The sequence below is a fragment of the Corapipo altera genome, unplaced genomic scaffold (assembly GCF_003945725.1).
Source record: "Corapipo altera isolate COAL_440 unplaced genomic scaffold, ASM394572v1 150, whole genome shotgun sequence".
In the NCBI taxonomy this organism is placed as follows: domain Eukaryota; kingdom Metazoa; phylum Chordata; class Aves; order Passeriformes; family Pipridae; genus Corapipo; species Corapipo altera.
The window spans coordinates 2458020-2474722 of record NW_020884941.1 but is presented as its reverse complement, the minus strand read 5'-3'; the positions used below and the strand labels follow the sequence as shown (position 1 = coordinate 2474722).

General features: G+C 40.3%; 1 protein-coding gene across 2 annotated transcripts in view; it reads left to right on the top strand.

Moving 5' to 3' along the window:
• Positions 1–16703, top strand: part of SPPL3 (signal peptide peptidase like 3) — a 54713-nt gene that overhangs the window by 16778 nt on the left and 21232 nt on the right. For both annotated transcript variants that reach the window (XM_027661594.1, XM_027661595.1), the window contains exon 2: positions 15621–15698. In XM_027661594.1, the coding sequence (XP_027517395.1) occupies positions 15621–15698 (78 nt within the window). The remainder of the gene's footprint in view (positions 1–15620; positions 15699–16703) is intronic.

The window sequence follows — 16703 nt, the reverse complement described above, 5'->3', positions numbered from 1 at the left end:
ACAAAAATAGTTTTCAAATAAAATAGTAAGGATAATTAAGTGATATTTTTAAATTACTGGGCTTACTTTGTTCATCATTCAAATCCAAATAATGTTGTGAAAGTTAAAGAGCATTGTAATGTTATGGACTCAAAATAGCATATATTTTTTAGGTACAGGAATCAAAGCAAAGTGACAAACTCAATGTGAATTGTGTCTAAATTTAGTAGGTGACTTAAACTAACAATCAACCAAAAATTCTAATGTTTGAGTCAGCTTTGTCATCTTGCTACTGCATTTTCCTGAGTTTAACTTCTGCTGGAGTTGAGTTTATGTGCTTCTGGTTCTGATGTGAGTGCTTTTGCCTGAAGGGTGCTCTGGAATGACAAGAGAGTTCCAAGGGTGAACTCAGTTATTTTTAGGAAGGTTAAACATCTGGATGTTCACTACAAAATCTTTTCCAGGAAGGTTTGTTTTGTTTGGTTTGGTTTTTTTTCCTGAGCAAGAAATATCAGCAGAAATATCAATGCAGGCCAACAGTGTGTCACCTCTGCCTTCCCAGGGCTCTCTGGTATTTTCAGACTGGTCTGGTGCTTAAGGTCCCTCTGGGGATTACAGGAGGATATTGGGAGGATTTAGCTCAGTAGTATTTTTGTAGGTGGCTTTGAGACTTCAAATCCAGAACAGGGATGGAACTGAGCAGAGCAATTGTTATGGGGGACACGAGGAATACATTTGTAATGTTTCTAAGACTCCAGGTGTTTGCATTCTGACTGGGAAAAAAAAAAAAAAGATTTTTGATTGAGGTTGGTTGGTTGGAAAAAAGTTGCTCTCTATCACTGTTAAAGAGTTTTCTGGATTCAGAAAATAAAGAAGTGTTCCAGGTGCAATATAGGATTTGGGATAGAAAAGATTGTATGTGTGGTTCTAAGGCATTCCCACTTACATTGTATGTGTACGGGGAAAAATCAATAAAAGCCTGAACTTAAGTGAATTAAATGTATTTAACTTGAATAACTTCATAGAGAGGCGGATTTCTGTTTTATGAGTTGTCTTACACCCTTAATTATACAGAATAGAGCTTTTAAAATGTATCCTGGCTGCCTCACTTGAATGACTAGATTAAAAGTCTTATGCAAATATGCTAATGTATTATGAAAATCCAAATTTCAGCAGCACTGACTGCTGAAACATTACATTTGCAGCTCAGGGGAATTTTCCCCCTTCGCCATTTCCAGTGCTGCTTAGAGAACTGTGACATCCCCTTTTCATTTTCTTAATACATTTTGAGTATCTTTAGCTCTATACATTGCTTTTTTTTCCTTAAGCAGGAAAACTTCGGGTTTTCAAATGTTATTTTGTTACTATCCCAGTTTTCTAATATTGTTGATATGATGGTAAATACACTTCTGGTGAGAGGCAATTTTTGTCACTAACTGATGTGTGGGTGTTTTATGTACCCCCAGAGGATATCAAAGCCTCTGAAAAGCTCCTGCCTCTCCAGCTGTGTGTTTGCTGGTGTGATGAGGGATTGCTCCTCCCCACAGACACAATTTTATTTCACTTGTTTGCGTGGTGGTGGCAGGAGGCTGTTGCTGAGTTGAAAAGGCTGTTTGGTTTACCTGAAATGCTTAAATCTGGTCACTCACTTTGATCTGTATTTCGTTATTTACTACATACATTACATGAAAACGTGAATGGAAGCAGATGGTGAAGGATCAGCATTTGTGCTTCCAGCATGTAGAATTTCCTGGAAAGCTGAGTCCTGTGCTGTGGCATCAGCAGCCTGTCCTCCAAACCACCCCGTGTTTGCCTTAGAGTAGCTCCTGGATGCCGGGCGTGCATTAAGTCGTGCTGAGCCTGCTCCTACTTGGGCATCCCTGGGGAGCCCCCCAGTTCTGTGCTTTTCCTAAAAGCATTGAGCTATTAATTCCCTAATCCATAGGGAAGCTATTTTAAGTTAATGTAAAAAATTGGAGACCCTTGTTTCAGTGGGCTTAAGGACTCATGCAGAGGTGTCAGTTTGCACTTCTCAAACCAGTTCTGTTAAAGATGGGAAGAACAGAAGTTAACCTGCCTTGCATTTATGTGGCTTTCCTTTCTATTCACGTGGCTGGAATTGTCAGGATTTTCAGTAACACCTGAAAAATCTGATGTGGCTGCTCCTGAGGGCTGGCCTGGCTTTCTGTCTGGGTTAGGGCTGTGCTGGTGGAGATCTGATCTGACTCTGCCGTAGCATTTCATGAATACTGAAGTAAAAACTTCCTTTAGAAGTGAATCTCTGCTCTGCTGTGCTGCAGTTTGTCTGGCCTGGGACACCCATTAAATGAGTACAGCTTGAATTAATGAATAAAAGGCATGTTACACTAAGGGGGGGTGGGAAAAGAACGGAACAACTTGGGTCCTTTAGCCTTGGAGGGTCAGTTGTATGTTTAGAATGATTAGTGCAAGTCAGTGGATGAACTGAAGCAGGAGAGAACTTGCTTTCCTGTGTAATTTTATCTTAATACCTTTCCATAGAAATTGGCTTTTTAAAAGGCAAATATTTTGTCCAGTAAAAATAATCTTTCAATTTTGTTTGGGATTTCTGGTAGCTTTTGAACCTGGTTACCCCTGGGCTTGCAGAAATATTACAGACTCACCCTCTGTGTTGTCTGATGGTGGATTTGGGGGGTAGGTTTCAATTCTGTGTTTGTAGAAGTGGAATGGTACAGAGTGAAACGACAATTTCTCCAGATAAAAGTAGTTGAATTTTGAAGTGACTGTAGTTTGATGCTGGTCAAATATAAATTTCACTCGGTCTTTTACATGAAGACTCATATACTTTAGTTTGTCCAGAAGGTTTATGTGATGCAATATTGAAGGCATCACAACTGCTGTTAAGAAAATTTGCTGTTAATAAGGATTTCAACATTTGGAAGCTCAGCTCAGCATGTGAGATACCTCTAATAATCTGTCTGAACATTATCATTTCATTAAACCTCAACTGTTTAGAATAAGTGAGTACAAAGGAGCAGTAGGACATGTTCTCCTTCTTTTTCTTGTTTCTCAGGAATAAAATAAAGCATACTGGATAATACATTTGCACCTAGTCCCTTTTGGGCTTTGTGTTCTTTGGGTTTTGGTTGCCCCCAAAAGCACAGTGCATGAAAAAGGAAGAACTGCCACCTCTTGTGTTATCAGTAGGTTTTTTTGTGACTGTGGAGATGTTAATCTTAAAATGAAACTGGATTTGAGAGGGAAAAAAAATTGTTCAACTGGATTAGTTTATTTGGTGTTGGAAAGAGTGTGAATTCCCCTATTGTTAGCAACACAATTTTAGGTCATTTTAATCTCAGAGTTCCCTCATGTGGTGTTTCATTTTGCCTGTGAGCTGGCTTCTCCCCTTACTGTGTATTTTTCTAGGCTAAATAAACTCAGTTCTTATCTCTCCTAGTCATCTTAGAAACTGTTCTCTGCACTCATCCCAGTGACAGGCTCCACTCTCCTTCCTGTGCTGGATGCATCGTGTGCTCTTACTCAGGGTGACTAAAAGGAAGAGAAATGAAGAGAACACCTCAGGAAAACAAATGTGACTACAGAAGTGTCTCCAAAATACTGGTATTAGTAGGCTCAGTACTGTGGGGAAATCATAATGCTCATAATGTGAAACCTTAATTGACTTGTGTACTAAATCATATGCAATTTTAACAAGATAATTGCATTAGAGTCTGTTTATATGCATTTAGTGCCATGCTAACAATTGAAGCTGGAGCTGTGTTGCCAAGCTTTGTGCTACCCTGAGTCACCAAGCCTTTGGCACAGGTACCCTGGGAACAGGCTGCATTGCTTGGCTCTGTTCGTGTGGAGTGTGTCATTTTGGTGCTTTATGCTTTTATACTCAGGACTTTTCCTCCTGTAATAAATACCCCTCACTCTGTGATTTACTTGTTTGGGTTTGCTTTCTACACCGGGTAAAATAACCTTTCCTTCCCGTTGATTAAGAGACTTTGTGGAGTGTGTCCTGTGCTTGTGGCTGTGAGTTGCATCAGAACAGAAAGAAAATCCTGGTTTTAAACTTAATTTCCCCCCTCTACTGCCTCGGTTTTAACAGAGCTAATCATGGGAATCGTGGTGTGCTCAAGTACAGCTTTGTGCCTTCTCTCTGGGTGGGATCCATTCAGGAGTGAAAAGCTGCTGTTTGACACACTGGTAATGTAGATCCTAGTGATGCTTGAATTTTTTTTGCCTGTTTAAAGGAGTTTATTCTTTGTAAAGAAGTTGCCTTGCATTTGCTTTTCAAACAGCAAATTATGTTGCTGTTTGATTTTTTTTTTATTATTTTCAAATTGTGTTTCTGGTTTAGTGAACAGCAGTGCATTATTCCTACAAATGAAGTGCTGGAACTATGGAATATTATCATTACAATAATGTTACAGGTGTGAGATTTTACTTCAAGCTTTTCTTTTTAACTGCATGGAAGGTTTGGGTTTTTTGGTTTTGTTGGGTTTTGTTTCTTTTTAAGCTCCTTGCTTTTCACTTACATAGCAAAGTAGAAGGGGTGGCTTTTTCAGTCATTGCTTCTGCTTCAATGAAGAAATTAAACACGCCTTACATTTTCTGGATTCAGTTCCTTCATTCACTTGAAGCTCATTTTTCCCCCACCAGCACTTTTTTCTTGTATTATCAGGAATAATGATGGATAATTCTGCTTATACCAATATGCCTTTTGATCATATTTGTGTGTTTAGAGAATAGATTGGTTCAGTTTAGGTGTTTGACTTCGTGTGTGTGCCAAAGTAATCTAATACTATTGCATTAGATACTATTGTAGAGCTTTTGGTCTACTATAGACCTGAGAAGCTTTTTGTAGTTCCTGGCGAACAAGTGTGGAGTTGAAGTCTTCCTATCCCCCACTTCCCTAGAAAAAGTTGAAGTCAGAGTGTCACAGTTTTAAAGTGCTCAAAAGTAAGGCTAGTCCAGTATGTCCAGTTTTATGAGCTTATTTTGGTGGTCTGGGAATATCTGGTAGAGAAGATTGGGTTTGAGTGTTTTGTTTGGTTTCTTTTATTTGGAATTGTTTGATTTTTTTTCCTTTTAGTGAAAATGTAATTTAATGTATGTGTGTGTAAGAGAGTGTTACAAAACACAGACTGTCCTCCTGTTTTACATGATTGTAGTCGTGGTTCATGAGCTTTTCTGTGCTGTATAAAAAGATTTACAGAGATGAAAACGTAGGTGGGAGCCGAAGGTGAAGATTTTGGGGAAGTTTTTATCTTTTTCCTGTAACTGCATAAAACAAAAAGCCAGCACTGAGCAGCCTTGTGTCTAATGCAGAGCTGTACTGCCAGGGGATTGAAAACTCTGGGTTGCACAAATAACTGGGGTATAAATTGATACCTTAATAATCCAAAAGGGTCTTAGCCATCAAAATTGCAGGAAGCTTTCCTGCACCAGGGATAACCACTGGCATTTCCAAAGGGCCCTTCCGAGAGCACAGTGTTATTTGGATCATGATGAGGCTCTCCAGCACAGAACTGTAGGCAGTTTGCACAGTGGTACTTTGTAGACTTAAATTACAGTAACCACACCCTTGATTTGCCTTTTTTCTGATGTAAAAAGGGCTATTTTTTGAAAATCCATACAGTTGAAAGTGGTAATTTAGACAGAAGAGCTGTTTCAGCAAGTCTTTGGGGTAGGCTAAATATTGGCCTGACCTTTGCAGAGTTCACTGGCCTGTTGGAATCTGAGAATTTACCCAAAGAAATGCACTTGTGGCTCTGGGGAGAGAGGATTGTGCGTAAAACAGATCTTGATTTGACCTCCTTTCTTCTCCCTCCTTCCAGTTGTCCTTTTGATTATCTGTGGAACGTGGAAACAGTTTTCTACACGAGGAGAATCTTCCTGTGTGGTCAGTTCGCTCCTGTGGCCGAGCTGCAGCCTTGCTCAGTCAGATGGCTCATACATATATTTATGTACATTTTCGTAATTACATATTTACGTCTTGTTCTGACATTTGCTGATTTGAATTCTTCCACAAAAGCATCGTGTTCATATTTTGTTGGCCAGTTTTTGTGGTGCTACAGCAGAACTTGAACGTGTCCCCTGCAGTGCACTGAAGGCTTTGATAAACTATGAAGGCAGTTACAGGCAGTACAATTTCTTTAATTAGTTCAGCAAATGAGTTTTATGTCTTTTTCTCATTCTGAAGGAACAGTTTTTTTAATGGGTGGCCTGTGCCTCAAGGTGTTGTTCTGTGGTGGGAGCAAAGGTGTTGCAGAACTGTGGGTTATAAAAGTACAGGTGCTCAAAGGGCTTGTGGGAACACAGAATTTGATTAGTTTTCAGTGGATACTACTGCATGCTGCAGCTGTAGAATTTACTGTGAAAACAAATCTGAAAGGACTGAAACAGCACAAAATATTATAAAATGTTGTCATCTGTTGCAGCAACTACAGTACCTGTGGTCTGTTTTGAAAATTAACTTCATTAAAGCAGCACTTCCTTCTGTGTGCAGGGTTGGTTACAGGAAAACAGGTTAGTTTTGTTTAATCTCCATGAACTCCTGCAAAGCTTGGATTTCAGGTGTGTGTATTACAGTGTGCTTAACCAGGTCCAAGTGTAAGCTGCTCCTGGGAGGGGTTTAGTCCCACCTTGTCCCTGGCCACGTGTTGATTCCCTCTGTCCATTTTGACACCTGCTGATGGTGCAGCTGCTGACTGGGATGAACCTCCCACACAAAAACGGGGCTAGGTGCATTTTTCCACTTCTTTCTTCTTCTCCTGCCTATGAATAAAATAAGTTTTACAGGCAAAACCCAAACTAATTGTAATGGCAAGTGTTTGGAAAAGAAGGTTTTATTGGCAGAGCTCTGTTAATGCTGCTGAAGTCAGAGGTGAGCTGACTGAAGGGGGATACAGTTTACAGTGTTGGACTTTCTTGCCTCAAGCTTTCAATTTTCAAACCAACACAGGCAAATCCTGTCATAGGCTGGAGTCCTTCAGATTTAATTGTCAAGAAAGGATAAAAGCAATAATTGTTTTTAAAAAATAAAACCAGGGCTCAGCAGTTTGCTGGGGCTGGTCTGTAGTAGGATGCCAGCGTTCTGGAAGAAGTTGGCTGATCTGAAACAGCTCAGTTAAAATAAGCATGACACAGTAAAATACAAAAATTGAGGAAATGTTCGCTTAGTCTGTGTTTTGATATCAAATGTGTTTTTCCACATGTTCTTGTTGGCTTAACTCATTGAAATGATACATCTTCTTCCACAGGGATCCCCTATCGCAGACATCGTTGCATGGATGTTTTGTTCACATTTTCCAAAAAAAAAAAAAAGTTTGCAGTCACAAATACTTGTGATACAGTTTCAAAATCTGCTTCTGGAGAGGATTCTTGGCTGGTGGTGACATATATTTGGCAGTAAAAGCATGTCCTGCTTTTCATGACATCTCGTTGTTTGTTTCTTTGAGAAAGAAAAAAAGAAGAAAGGGCGGTTCCCGCGTCTTTTTTCATTTGTGTGGTTTAGAGCAAAACTCCCAACCCAAATCAACCAAACAACCCTTCTCAACAGCTCAATAAACCTCAAAAGAGTAATTTCTTCTGTGTGTAGTTAAGAGATGAAAATTATGTATCCAGACTCCCACTGAGTACAAAATAATAAAGGCAGTATTTTCTGGGACAGCAATGCCAAAGATAATCAATAGGGTTTTGGATATTTATTTTGGTTCAGGCTACTTAATACTCAGATATGTGTGTCCAGTACAACTTATGTGAAGATGTAATTTTTCTCCATGAACCACTGATTGCAAATTTTGCTCCCAAATACCCTGTTCAGTGTGGTTCCACTGGAGCAGCGGGGAGGTCAGGAGCTGAAAATACCTTTAAGGTATATGGACACAATTTGGAATAATGGTTTGGAATAATGCTCCTTTGAGGAAGCAAAGTATTCTTATGCTTCCATGCAGGGACTGGAAGTTGTGCCCCCATTCCTGTGAGGAAACGAGTGCTCCAAGCTGAGCATGAAATCTGGAAATCTTCCAGTGGCTGTAATTCTGAAACACTGTGAAACATGTAATTCTTTGTTGTGCTGGCAAACAGTGGGGTAAACCAAGAGAGTAGCTCTGATAATGTTTTTAACAGAAAATACTTTTTTTTTCAAGACTGTGTCTCCTGATGCCTCCCTGGACACACTCCAATTTCATCACAAAGTGAGCTCAGAGGAGGGTTTGCTCTTAGCAGTTTCGTTGGCAGCTTAGAATTTGGTTTTGCAGGGAGAATTTTAGGAAAGCAGCTTTCTGGAAAGGGTAGAAGAGGGAACTGATGTTTAAGATTGTATATGTAAATATATATATATATATATATATATATGGATATGGTATGGAATAGTGTGAAAATGTTGTTCTGAGTTCTCTGCCTGATAAACAGCAGACTTGTTCCCTGGTTACCAATTGAAATGCCTGCCTGAGCCCTAACAAAGTCTGTAAGAAAGTCTGTTTTTAGTGGAACATCTCAAATTACTCCTATTTCTCTCTTTTTGTTTTGTTTCACTTTAAACTTGTTTAAAGTTTTTTTTTCCTACCATGATACATATTTCCATAAGTTACTCAGACTTACCAGACCTTATCTTCACGTGACAATGAGATGAAATTGTAAACTTTCCTTAGAAAACAAGCTATTCCTGTAATGTAGGGGAAGCCATAGCAATTTGCTTGTTTTTCCTATGAATCACCCTAAAGAATGGAATAGTGTTGAGATATGTTTACAGCTGTGGGTACTATGACTTCACGCTTCAAATTATACCTTTAAATGTTCCACTCAGATTTAACTTTGGTTTGGCAGCAAGCCTAATGGAGGCTCTTAAATATGTGTATATCGTGCACGCTCAGGGCATTGAAAGAGGCTTTTTAGTGATACCCTTGACCTGGAGTCCACTAAAGGAAAAAAGTCATATTGGTTTCACCTGTGGAGGGGGTCCACCCTCCAACCAAAATGAATATTTGTGCAATTAGCAGTGATTGATCTCCATGTCCATGGAGTGCTCTTCTTCCACGTGCCCCAGGGCCGTGCTCTGGAGTCCCTGGGTTTGATTTGTTCGTCTTCGTAACTAATTCTGCAGTGGTGGCTCACAGACAACGCAGCAGAGACATGAACTGCTCTGATCACTGAGTTACCTCACACTTCTTTGGAGGAATAGCAGAATGTTTTAAAAGTGTACAAGACACACAGATTCAGGACAGTGTTTTCCTCCTGAGCAGCACACTCTTGTGAGGGAAAGAAAACACCTGCCTGGGGTCACTGCAGCTGTGTGAAGGTGAATGTTGTTTTCTACACAGAGTTGATGGCTCAAAAACCTGGGGTGGAACAGGGGAAGTGCAAAATACTCTTCAACTTGCCTTGAATTTACCAACTGGTATTTCTTGACTTTGTTTTTTCTATTGCTATAGCAATCACTGATGTAATAAACACACAACAAAGCTTTTGAAACACATAAAACGCTTGGAGGAGGGTTATAAAGTACCTAAAACACTTGGAGGAGGGGGAAGTGTCCATCCTTGAGTTTGACATTTAACACCAGATTTCCAGCAGAAGTTGATTGTTTGGGTTTCGTTGGTGGTTTTTTTGTTTTGTTGTTTTTTTTCTTTCTGTTTTCCCTCTGTAAGAATTGACTGTCTGCTGAGAGGGGACCCTCACACTGAGGGTGTGCATTCAGAGAGTTCTGAAAATCTGTGGTGAGTAACAGGGCAAGGAGGGAGAAGCTCCATCATCACCCTTCCAATGCTGCTACTACCTATGAGTTTTCTTTCAAGGAGAATTGGGATGCATGTTTTGATGGGCATGGATTGTACTCACCTTGGGAGGAGACAGTGGACATTTAAAAATAAGAGTGATATTTGCAGTGCAGGTGAAGAGCACCAGACTGGGTGAGTAAATAGCCCTGGCTTTTAATGTGGGCTGGAGAGTGTTTGAAGTTTTGTGTGGTCACTTCCTGAGCAGCCACATCTTTCAGAAACTGAAGTATGCAAGTGAATTCATGTGTGGATCCATTTTACCCCACATGAGGTTGGTTATGACAAGCTCCCCATGAGTTTTGAAGGACTTTTTGTATAGGAGAAACATTGTGGACTAAAACTGCAGTCACAAAGACTTACATTATATGTCAAGAAAGTCTTCTAATTTCACCAGTGAGTGTTTTAAAACAACAGATGAGATAAACACCTGTCATGACTGATTGATTGTCGCTCCCCAGAGTAAGATCAGTGAGTTAAATGATCTCCTTATGTTCCCATCAGGGTGAATTTCTGTGATTCTCTGATAAATGATGGGAAGCTGTAGATTTGGTCCCGTTAAACAAAGCAAAAGCTCTTCTATTTTAATCCATCCTTATTCCAGCCTATCTGGTATGCTCACCTTCCTTTTATGGTCTTATTTTCCTTAATCTTGTAAACTCTTGGATATTATGATCACTGATAAAGGAAAATATGTGATGAAATGCAATCTTCTCTCTTCATGTGAACTTTAGTGAACATAGTTCATCTGCTGCACTTTTAAAGTTGATGTGATTTATTTGTTGCTCCATTGTTTGCATTCTTATATATGTACAGTAAAGGCAGGGAAAGTTTCTCTTGTTGCTGTTACAGCAGCTTTTGTATGACCATGATCCATGTCCAAGGCCTTTAGCTTGGATTGCTATGGAAACATCAGGGCACAGGCTTCCCATTCCCCCCTCGGCAGAATTCCTCACAGTCTTGTACCTGGAAGTCAGGGGAGTGATATTTGCTCCTGAAACATCGAGGGGCTGAATTTCTTTGTTCATACATTTAGTAGGTGTCTTGTGCAAACAGAAAGAGGTTTTCCTTCTAGTTACATAAAACTTCCCTGATGTCTTGGGCAGTAATTTGGGGGTGCTTAGGCCAATGCTGCCACTGTTCAGAAACGGACCGTATCAGGAATCTGAATCTCTTGAGAAAGTTTCCCATTCACTCTTCATCATTATTCAGGCAGACAGGTTCCCCAGTCTGTGTGTGGTTTTGCAGATGGTTATGCAGGCACGGTATGAAGAAGAACAGGTGTCTGGAAAAGATGAGAAGTTACTTTTGTAATGGCAGTGTTTTGGCTTGTGGTCAGTTCAGCCTGGCCCGTGACACGTGGGTTGTGTCGAGGGTAACGCTCTGCACTGTCAGCTAGAGACACCTTTTGTTCCTAGTTCTGCCTTTCTCTGGGTCTTCACTGAACAAAGCAAGTTGCAGATATTTATTGCTCGACAGGGAGGGCAAAAAGAAGTACCAGGCTTTGCCTGAGGGTGGTTCTGCTGGTTTGGAAGGACTGTTACCCAGAAACTGCTCATCTGAAACATGAAAACCAGTGCTTGCACTGACAGAGCGATTTTCTTGAGTGGAAGTGCAAAATTAAAAACAAAGCCAGAGAAATTAAAAAGTAATTACAGACTAGGAGAACAGTGGGCAGATGGCACAGACCTTGTGGGGTGAATGTTCCCAAAGACAGGTGAGCTTGGACCTGGGGGGACAGGGGAAAAGACCTGCAGCTGCTGATGCAGAGAAAAGAGCTTGCAAGTGTCTCTCATGTGGCACTATTACTGTTGTTGTGGCAACTTCCATTAGCTGGTTCCCATCTTCTCTAGCTGGGAATGAAGTGGGTCTCTGTTCCCTTGGGAATACAGAAGTTATTCATGTTTTCCCAGAAGAGAGGAGAGTCCTGCTTGGAACGCCAGCTGTAAGTGGCGGGGTGTGTTTTGCATGGCTGCTGTTTGGAAGTGGTGGTGTGTCCCAGCGGCCGGGCATCCCTGGAATTGTTCTGTAGGTAAAGGTCTATGGAGCAGTCTGTGCCAGGCTGGAGAGCTCGCTGCTTGGATTGTTGTCCAGACAATACTTGCACTGTATGGCTGTAGGGCAGACTCACAGAATATGTTATGGAACAGTGCTCGCTGTGTCTCTGCCCTGGCATGCCCGCCCTTCGCAGGCGCTGTGCTCGGAGCACTTGCCCCTGGAGCTGCCAGAAATAGATGCCTCATGGCAGAGAATTTGTGAAAATTGATCTCTGCCTCGTAAAGATGCAGGTTCAGAGTGAGATCTTAACCAGAAGAAGTGTTTGGGAAGTCACCTCTCAGTGGCTGGCTGAGAAAAGGGACTTAAGGCAGCAGAGTGCTTGGTTTTATAAAATACTTGGGTCTAGTCATTAGTTATTTGTTACTTGACTGAGCAAGAATCTGATAGCCTGATTAAATAACTTCTAAACCAACAGCCTTACATGGATGTTGAATTTCAGCGTAAGAATCCTAAAAAATGTGCTTCCTTGGGAAAACCAGTGTTGACTTTGCATTTCGAGCAGTGCTCTGATATGTACTGGAGTGCAGAACCAGGCTGGTAGTTGTTCTTGTAGCATGGCACACACCTGAACTGACTGAAGTCAGTCTTCAAAGGAACCTTCAGCATGACCTTACCCAGTATTAATTTTCAGATTGAGAATGAAGAATAATGATATTTTCTTTGTGGATTGTCATGTAGCAATTACTAAGAATTGCATTTAAAATCAGTATTTAAGTCAAGGGACAACTATGCACAGGCTTGCTACAGGCGTTTTATGTGCACAAGTTTCCATGACTTGTTCCAAGATTAAACAGTTTTACAAAAATACCTTGTTAGAAGGAAGCTGATTTCGTTTCTGTGTGTGCAGTGGAAGGCTGGTTAAATGTGGCTGCACAAAGTCTGCTGCAACTTCTGAAAAACATCAGTAGTGTGGGGTTTTGTTTTGGTTTTGGCTTGATCCCACTTGAGAAGAACATGGCCCTGATGCCCTGTTTGTCTGTGAGACTATATGAACTTGAATATTTGAAATATGCCTATAGGAGAATCCAGTTATATGCATATGGAATCTGGTGGACTTGCAGAAGGTCGTTTAAATTTCAGTAAAAATTACTAATGGGCTTACAGATCACTGTCATGTTGAATAATATTAAAAACTTGGAAGTAGTCTTACTTTTTGATTCTTTCTTGTGATAGTCATTTGCTTATTACCTCTAGCCTAGATTAATGTGTTAGGAAGTGTTTATTTGGAATCCAGGATTTTCAGTCACTTAATGAACTGTCTATCCAGTCAGTGGTTAGGATTTTAGGAAGCAGTTCTGGTTTCAGGTTTTGTGCAATACCTTATATAACGTAGGGAAAGTAGATGTTAAAAAGTTGCAGGGTTTTATTACAATGAGCTTCACTTCCGCACTGTAAAATTATTCCTGGAGTTTGTTTGTGGGTTACTTGTGTTGGAAACTTTGGCTGGAATCTGGACATGCCCGAGCTGCTCCCTTGGCCCAGCCTGTCATACAGTGTGTGTTTTGCCTTGTTCTTTTTCCAACTGCCTCAGGAAGAAGGAAAGTGTGACTGCACCTCCCTGGCCCTGTTTGCTGGAATATCAGCGAGGATGAATTTTCCCAGCCCATAGCAGTGACAGCAACCCCGAGTTTTTAGGATGTCCTGCTGTAGAGAGATCTCTGTGGGGAGAAGGCAGGAGATGGCACTGGTCTGTGATGAGTTTTTAATTGCACTTCTCCTGTGCAGGATGGCTGGACTGTCATTCCCATTTCCCCCTTGCACAGAATCCTGCTCCCCACTGCAGCCTGGCAGCAGATTGGGGTGTGCTGGATCAGTGCTCGAGGTGGGGTTGCATTTATTCAGCTTCTTTCATTGTGCCAAAGGGCCCCCTCAGTATCTGGTACAAAACTGAATGGATTATGCACAGGCCTGATCTGGGTATCACCCATATTTCATCTGTTTTATGAATATTTTTAACATTTACAGCCTTGTTTTGACTAATGTTTAGTAATTATGATGAAATGGCATATTAATTATCCTAGCCTCCGAAATTGTCACTGAATGATGAATTACATGGAAAACACTGTTCATCTCAAAAGTATTTGCCAATTTGTGAAGATGCAATTTTATGAACATCAGTTAATGAAGTTCAGTGCACAACCCTGGACATGTTTGATACCAGCTGAAATTCCTCTCAATCATTTTGTTTTCCTCATAAATGTGGATTTTCTGAATATTCTTTTAATAGTGGAATTCCACTATTTATTCTCAAATCCTAACAGAATACAAAGCTTCACTTTCCCTTTGCACAGGGCTGGGTGAGGGACATAAAACTAGTGTAATTATCCTTAAGCTGTTCTTTTTTGGTGTGAGCTTAGCTCTAACCACTGGATAAAAATAATATGCTGTGAACTATTGTGCAGAACCTGAACTTTTATATATACACTGGTTCTAAGTGCTGAGTTCCATGTTGCATGTATTTGCAATTCAGTGTCTTGATCTTCATGGATCCTTTTAAGACCTCTGTTCCACAGCCTGGGAACTAAAGGTCAAACATGACCAAAAAAATTAAATATATAAAGCTCAAGATTGGTTTTATGTGTTGGCCAACATTATGAGCAAATAAGATCTCTGTTTTTCACTTATAGTGTGGGGTTGTGTTGAAGTTATTTATGGTAATTAGCCAAAGTAGTTTCTAATTTCTTAAAAGCTTAATTCACAAGTATATAATTTCATCTAAAAGAGGCTGTTTGTCAGTGATGTTTAATATTGAATTTCTGCAGTAGAAGATTCGCATTTGTGTTTATGTATTAAAAGAAAGTATTTTAAACTGTGTGTCTGGTGGTTTGGAAATTTTCTCTAAATTGCTTTTAAATTGGGGATGGGATGAGTGATTCTGTAACTGTCTGGTATCTTCAGTTTTTATTTGCTCAGTGATACTTAATTTGGAACAATCGTGTAATTCAATTATCTTTGTTCCATATCCATAGTCTTGTTGAAATTAAGCCTTTTGGTTGGTTTTCAGAAATGTTTAGTTATCCTTTTTGTAGGATATAATGCACTTACCATTGGGGATTGGTCTTGCTCTTTTCCATTACTTCAGCACAAGTTGTGGATAACCTGTTGGGAGTTGGGGAGTGCTGTGCCCTCCCAGCACAGTGACCCTCTGCTATATTAATATTCCTGTTTCCATGCTTTACCCACAGTGTGTTAGAGCAGGAAATCAACCCAGATAAAGCTGCTTTTTAAGCCTCCTGCCGAGATGTCCCTCAGTAATCCTGTATCAAGTGGTCTGCAAGATGCAATAGGGAAGGAATTGTCTGTGGTTTAATAAAGGAATATTGCAGCCTGTTGTGACATTTGGGCTTTGCTTTTGGGGGGCTCCTTTTTTTTGTTGTTTTTTTTTTTTTCTCCCTGCCTAAATGAGCCTCAACTGCTGTATTGTCACTTAACCATTGTCAGCTGAGATGTAAGAAGTCTTGTGGAAAACAGGTTACTGTAACCGATGTGCAGGGCTGCAGTAGTTGTAATTAAAGCAATTTTAATGAGTTTCAGGGAAAAAATCTGAATCTGGTGAGTTCAGAATAAATTACCACAAGGCTTTTGAGCTGCCCTTTGGTGGTTGTACAGGGTTTGCACGCTGCAGTCTGGAATATAAAAATTAATTTACAAGGTACAGGTTTTATGTTCCTGGATAAAATGAGAACTTCAGAGAGAGCTACCATAAAGATTTGTCATCCAGTTCTCTATTTGTAGTATGATTAGAAAAAGAATTAGCAAATGGCACTGGAGAAATGGACACTCATGATGACACACCTGCCTTCTTTTTCCTGATTCCAGGGCGTATTCCCTTGTGGATTCCAGTCAAGTGTCCACCTTCCTGATTTCTATTCTCCTCATAGTCTACGGCAGTTTCAGGTAAGATTTTTCCTTAAGGTTCTGTAAAATTTTTATTTTTCAAATAAAAATATTGCAAGTGACTGAATACAGTTTTTACCTTTTAGTTCATAGTACTTTTGTCACACTGATGGCTGTGATGTAAATGAAATGGTTTTGCTTCTGGAAAGGAAATGGAAAAGGAAGAAACAGTAGCGAGCTGGGGCTTCTGAAAGATGTGACTGCATGTCAGGGTGCAAACACGTATGAGATAACTGAAAAGTCAGTCTCTGAAGACAGCTCTGTAAAATTGTATTCTAGAGGGTATTAAAGGATTGTTGAGAGAGATAGAAGGGAATGGTGTGGATAGCAGAATTTTATCTGTGGTTCAGTGTTGGTTGATGGAGCGTGTCCTCATGGGATGGCAAACAAGGCCTGTCACACAGTCCCACTGCTGTTTGCTCCAGCCTGGGGAACAGCTTAATACAGGAGTGGGGAAACTGCAGTGCTGAATTCCAGCAGAGCATCTGAGAACTGCTGCAGGATGAGTTTGAATCTTCAAAAATCAAATTTGCCTCATTTTAGGAGACTTGAGTATAGTTTAGAGAAAACACAGTTGTCCCTTTAGACTTGCATGTGGTATTATCCAGCTTGTTGTAGTGGCACCTGAGGAATGAGGCTCATCCTGACATATTAAAAAAAAAAAAAAATCACAACATGAAAGTATTATCTTCTTAAGACTTAGATACAGCATGTTTTTCTTTCTGCTCCTTGAAGAGCAGGGCTTCATTTCACAAGTCTGTGATAAAAGGCCATCCAGTCAGTGCAGAGTCTCTGAACTGCTGTGAGTGCTCCTGAAGTCGATGATAGCTGTGGTCATACACACGATGAGAGTTGCAGCTGTCAGGATAAGAGGTTTTATATCACCATCATAAGTTAATAAAGTCATATAATGAAAGAGCCAATTTTTTGCCAGAGCTGTCTGTTGTTGATAGCAAGCATTAGGTAACAGCACTGCTGCTGGAATTAAAATAGAAGGCCTTAGGA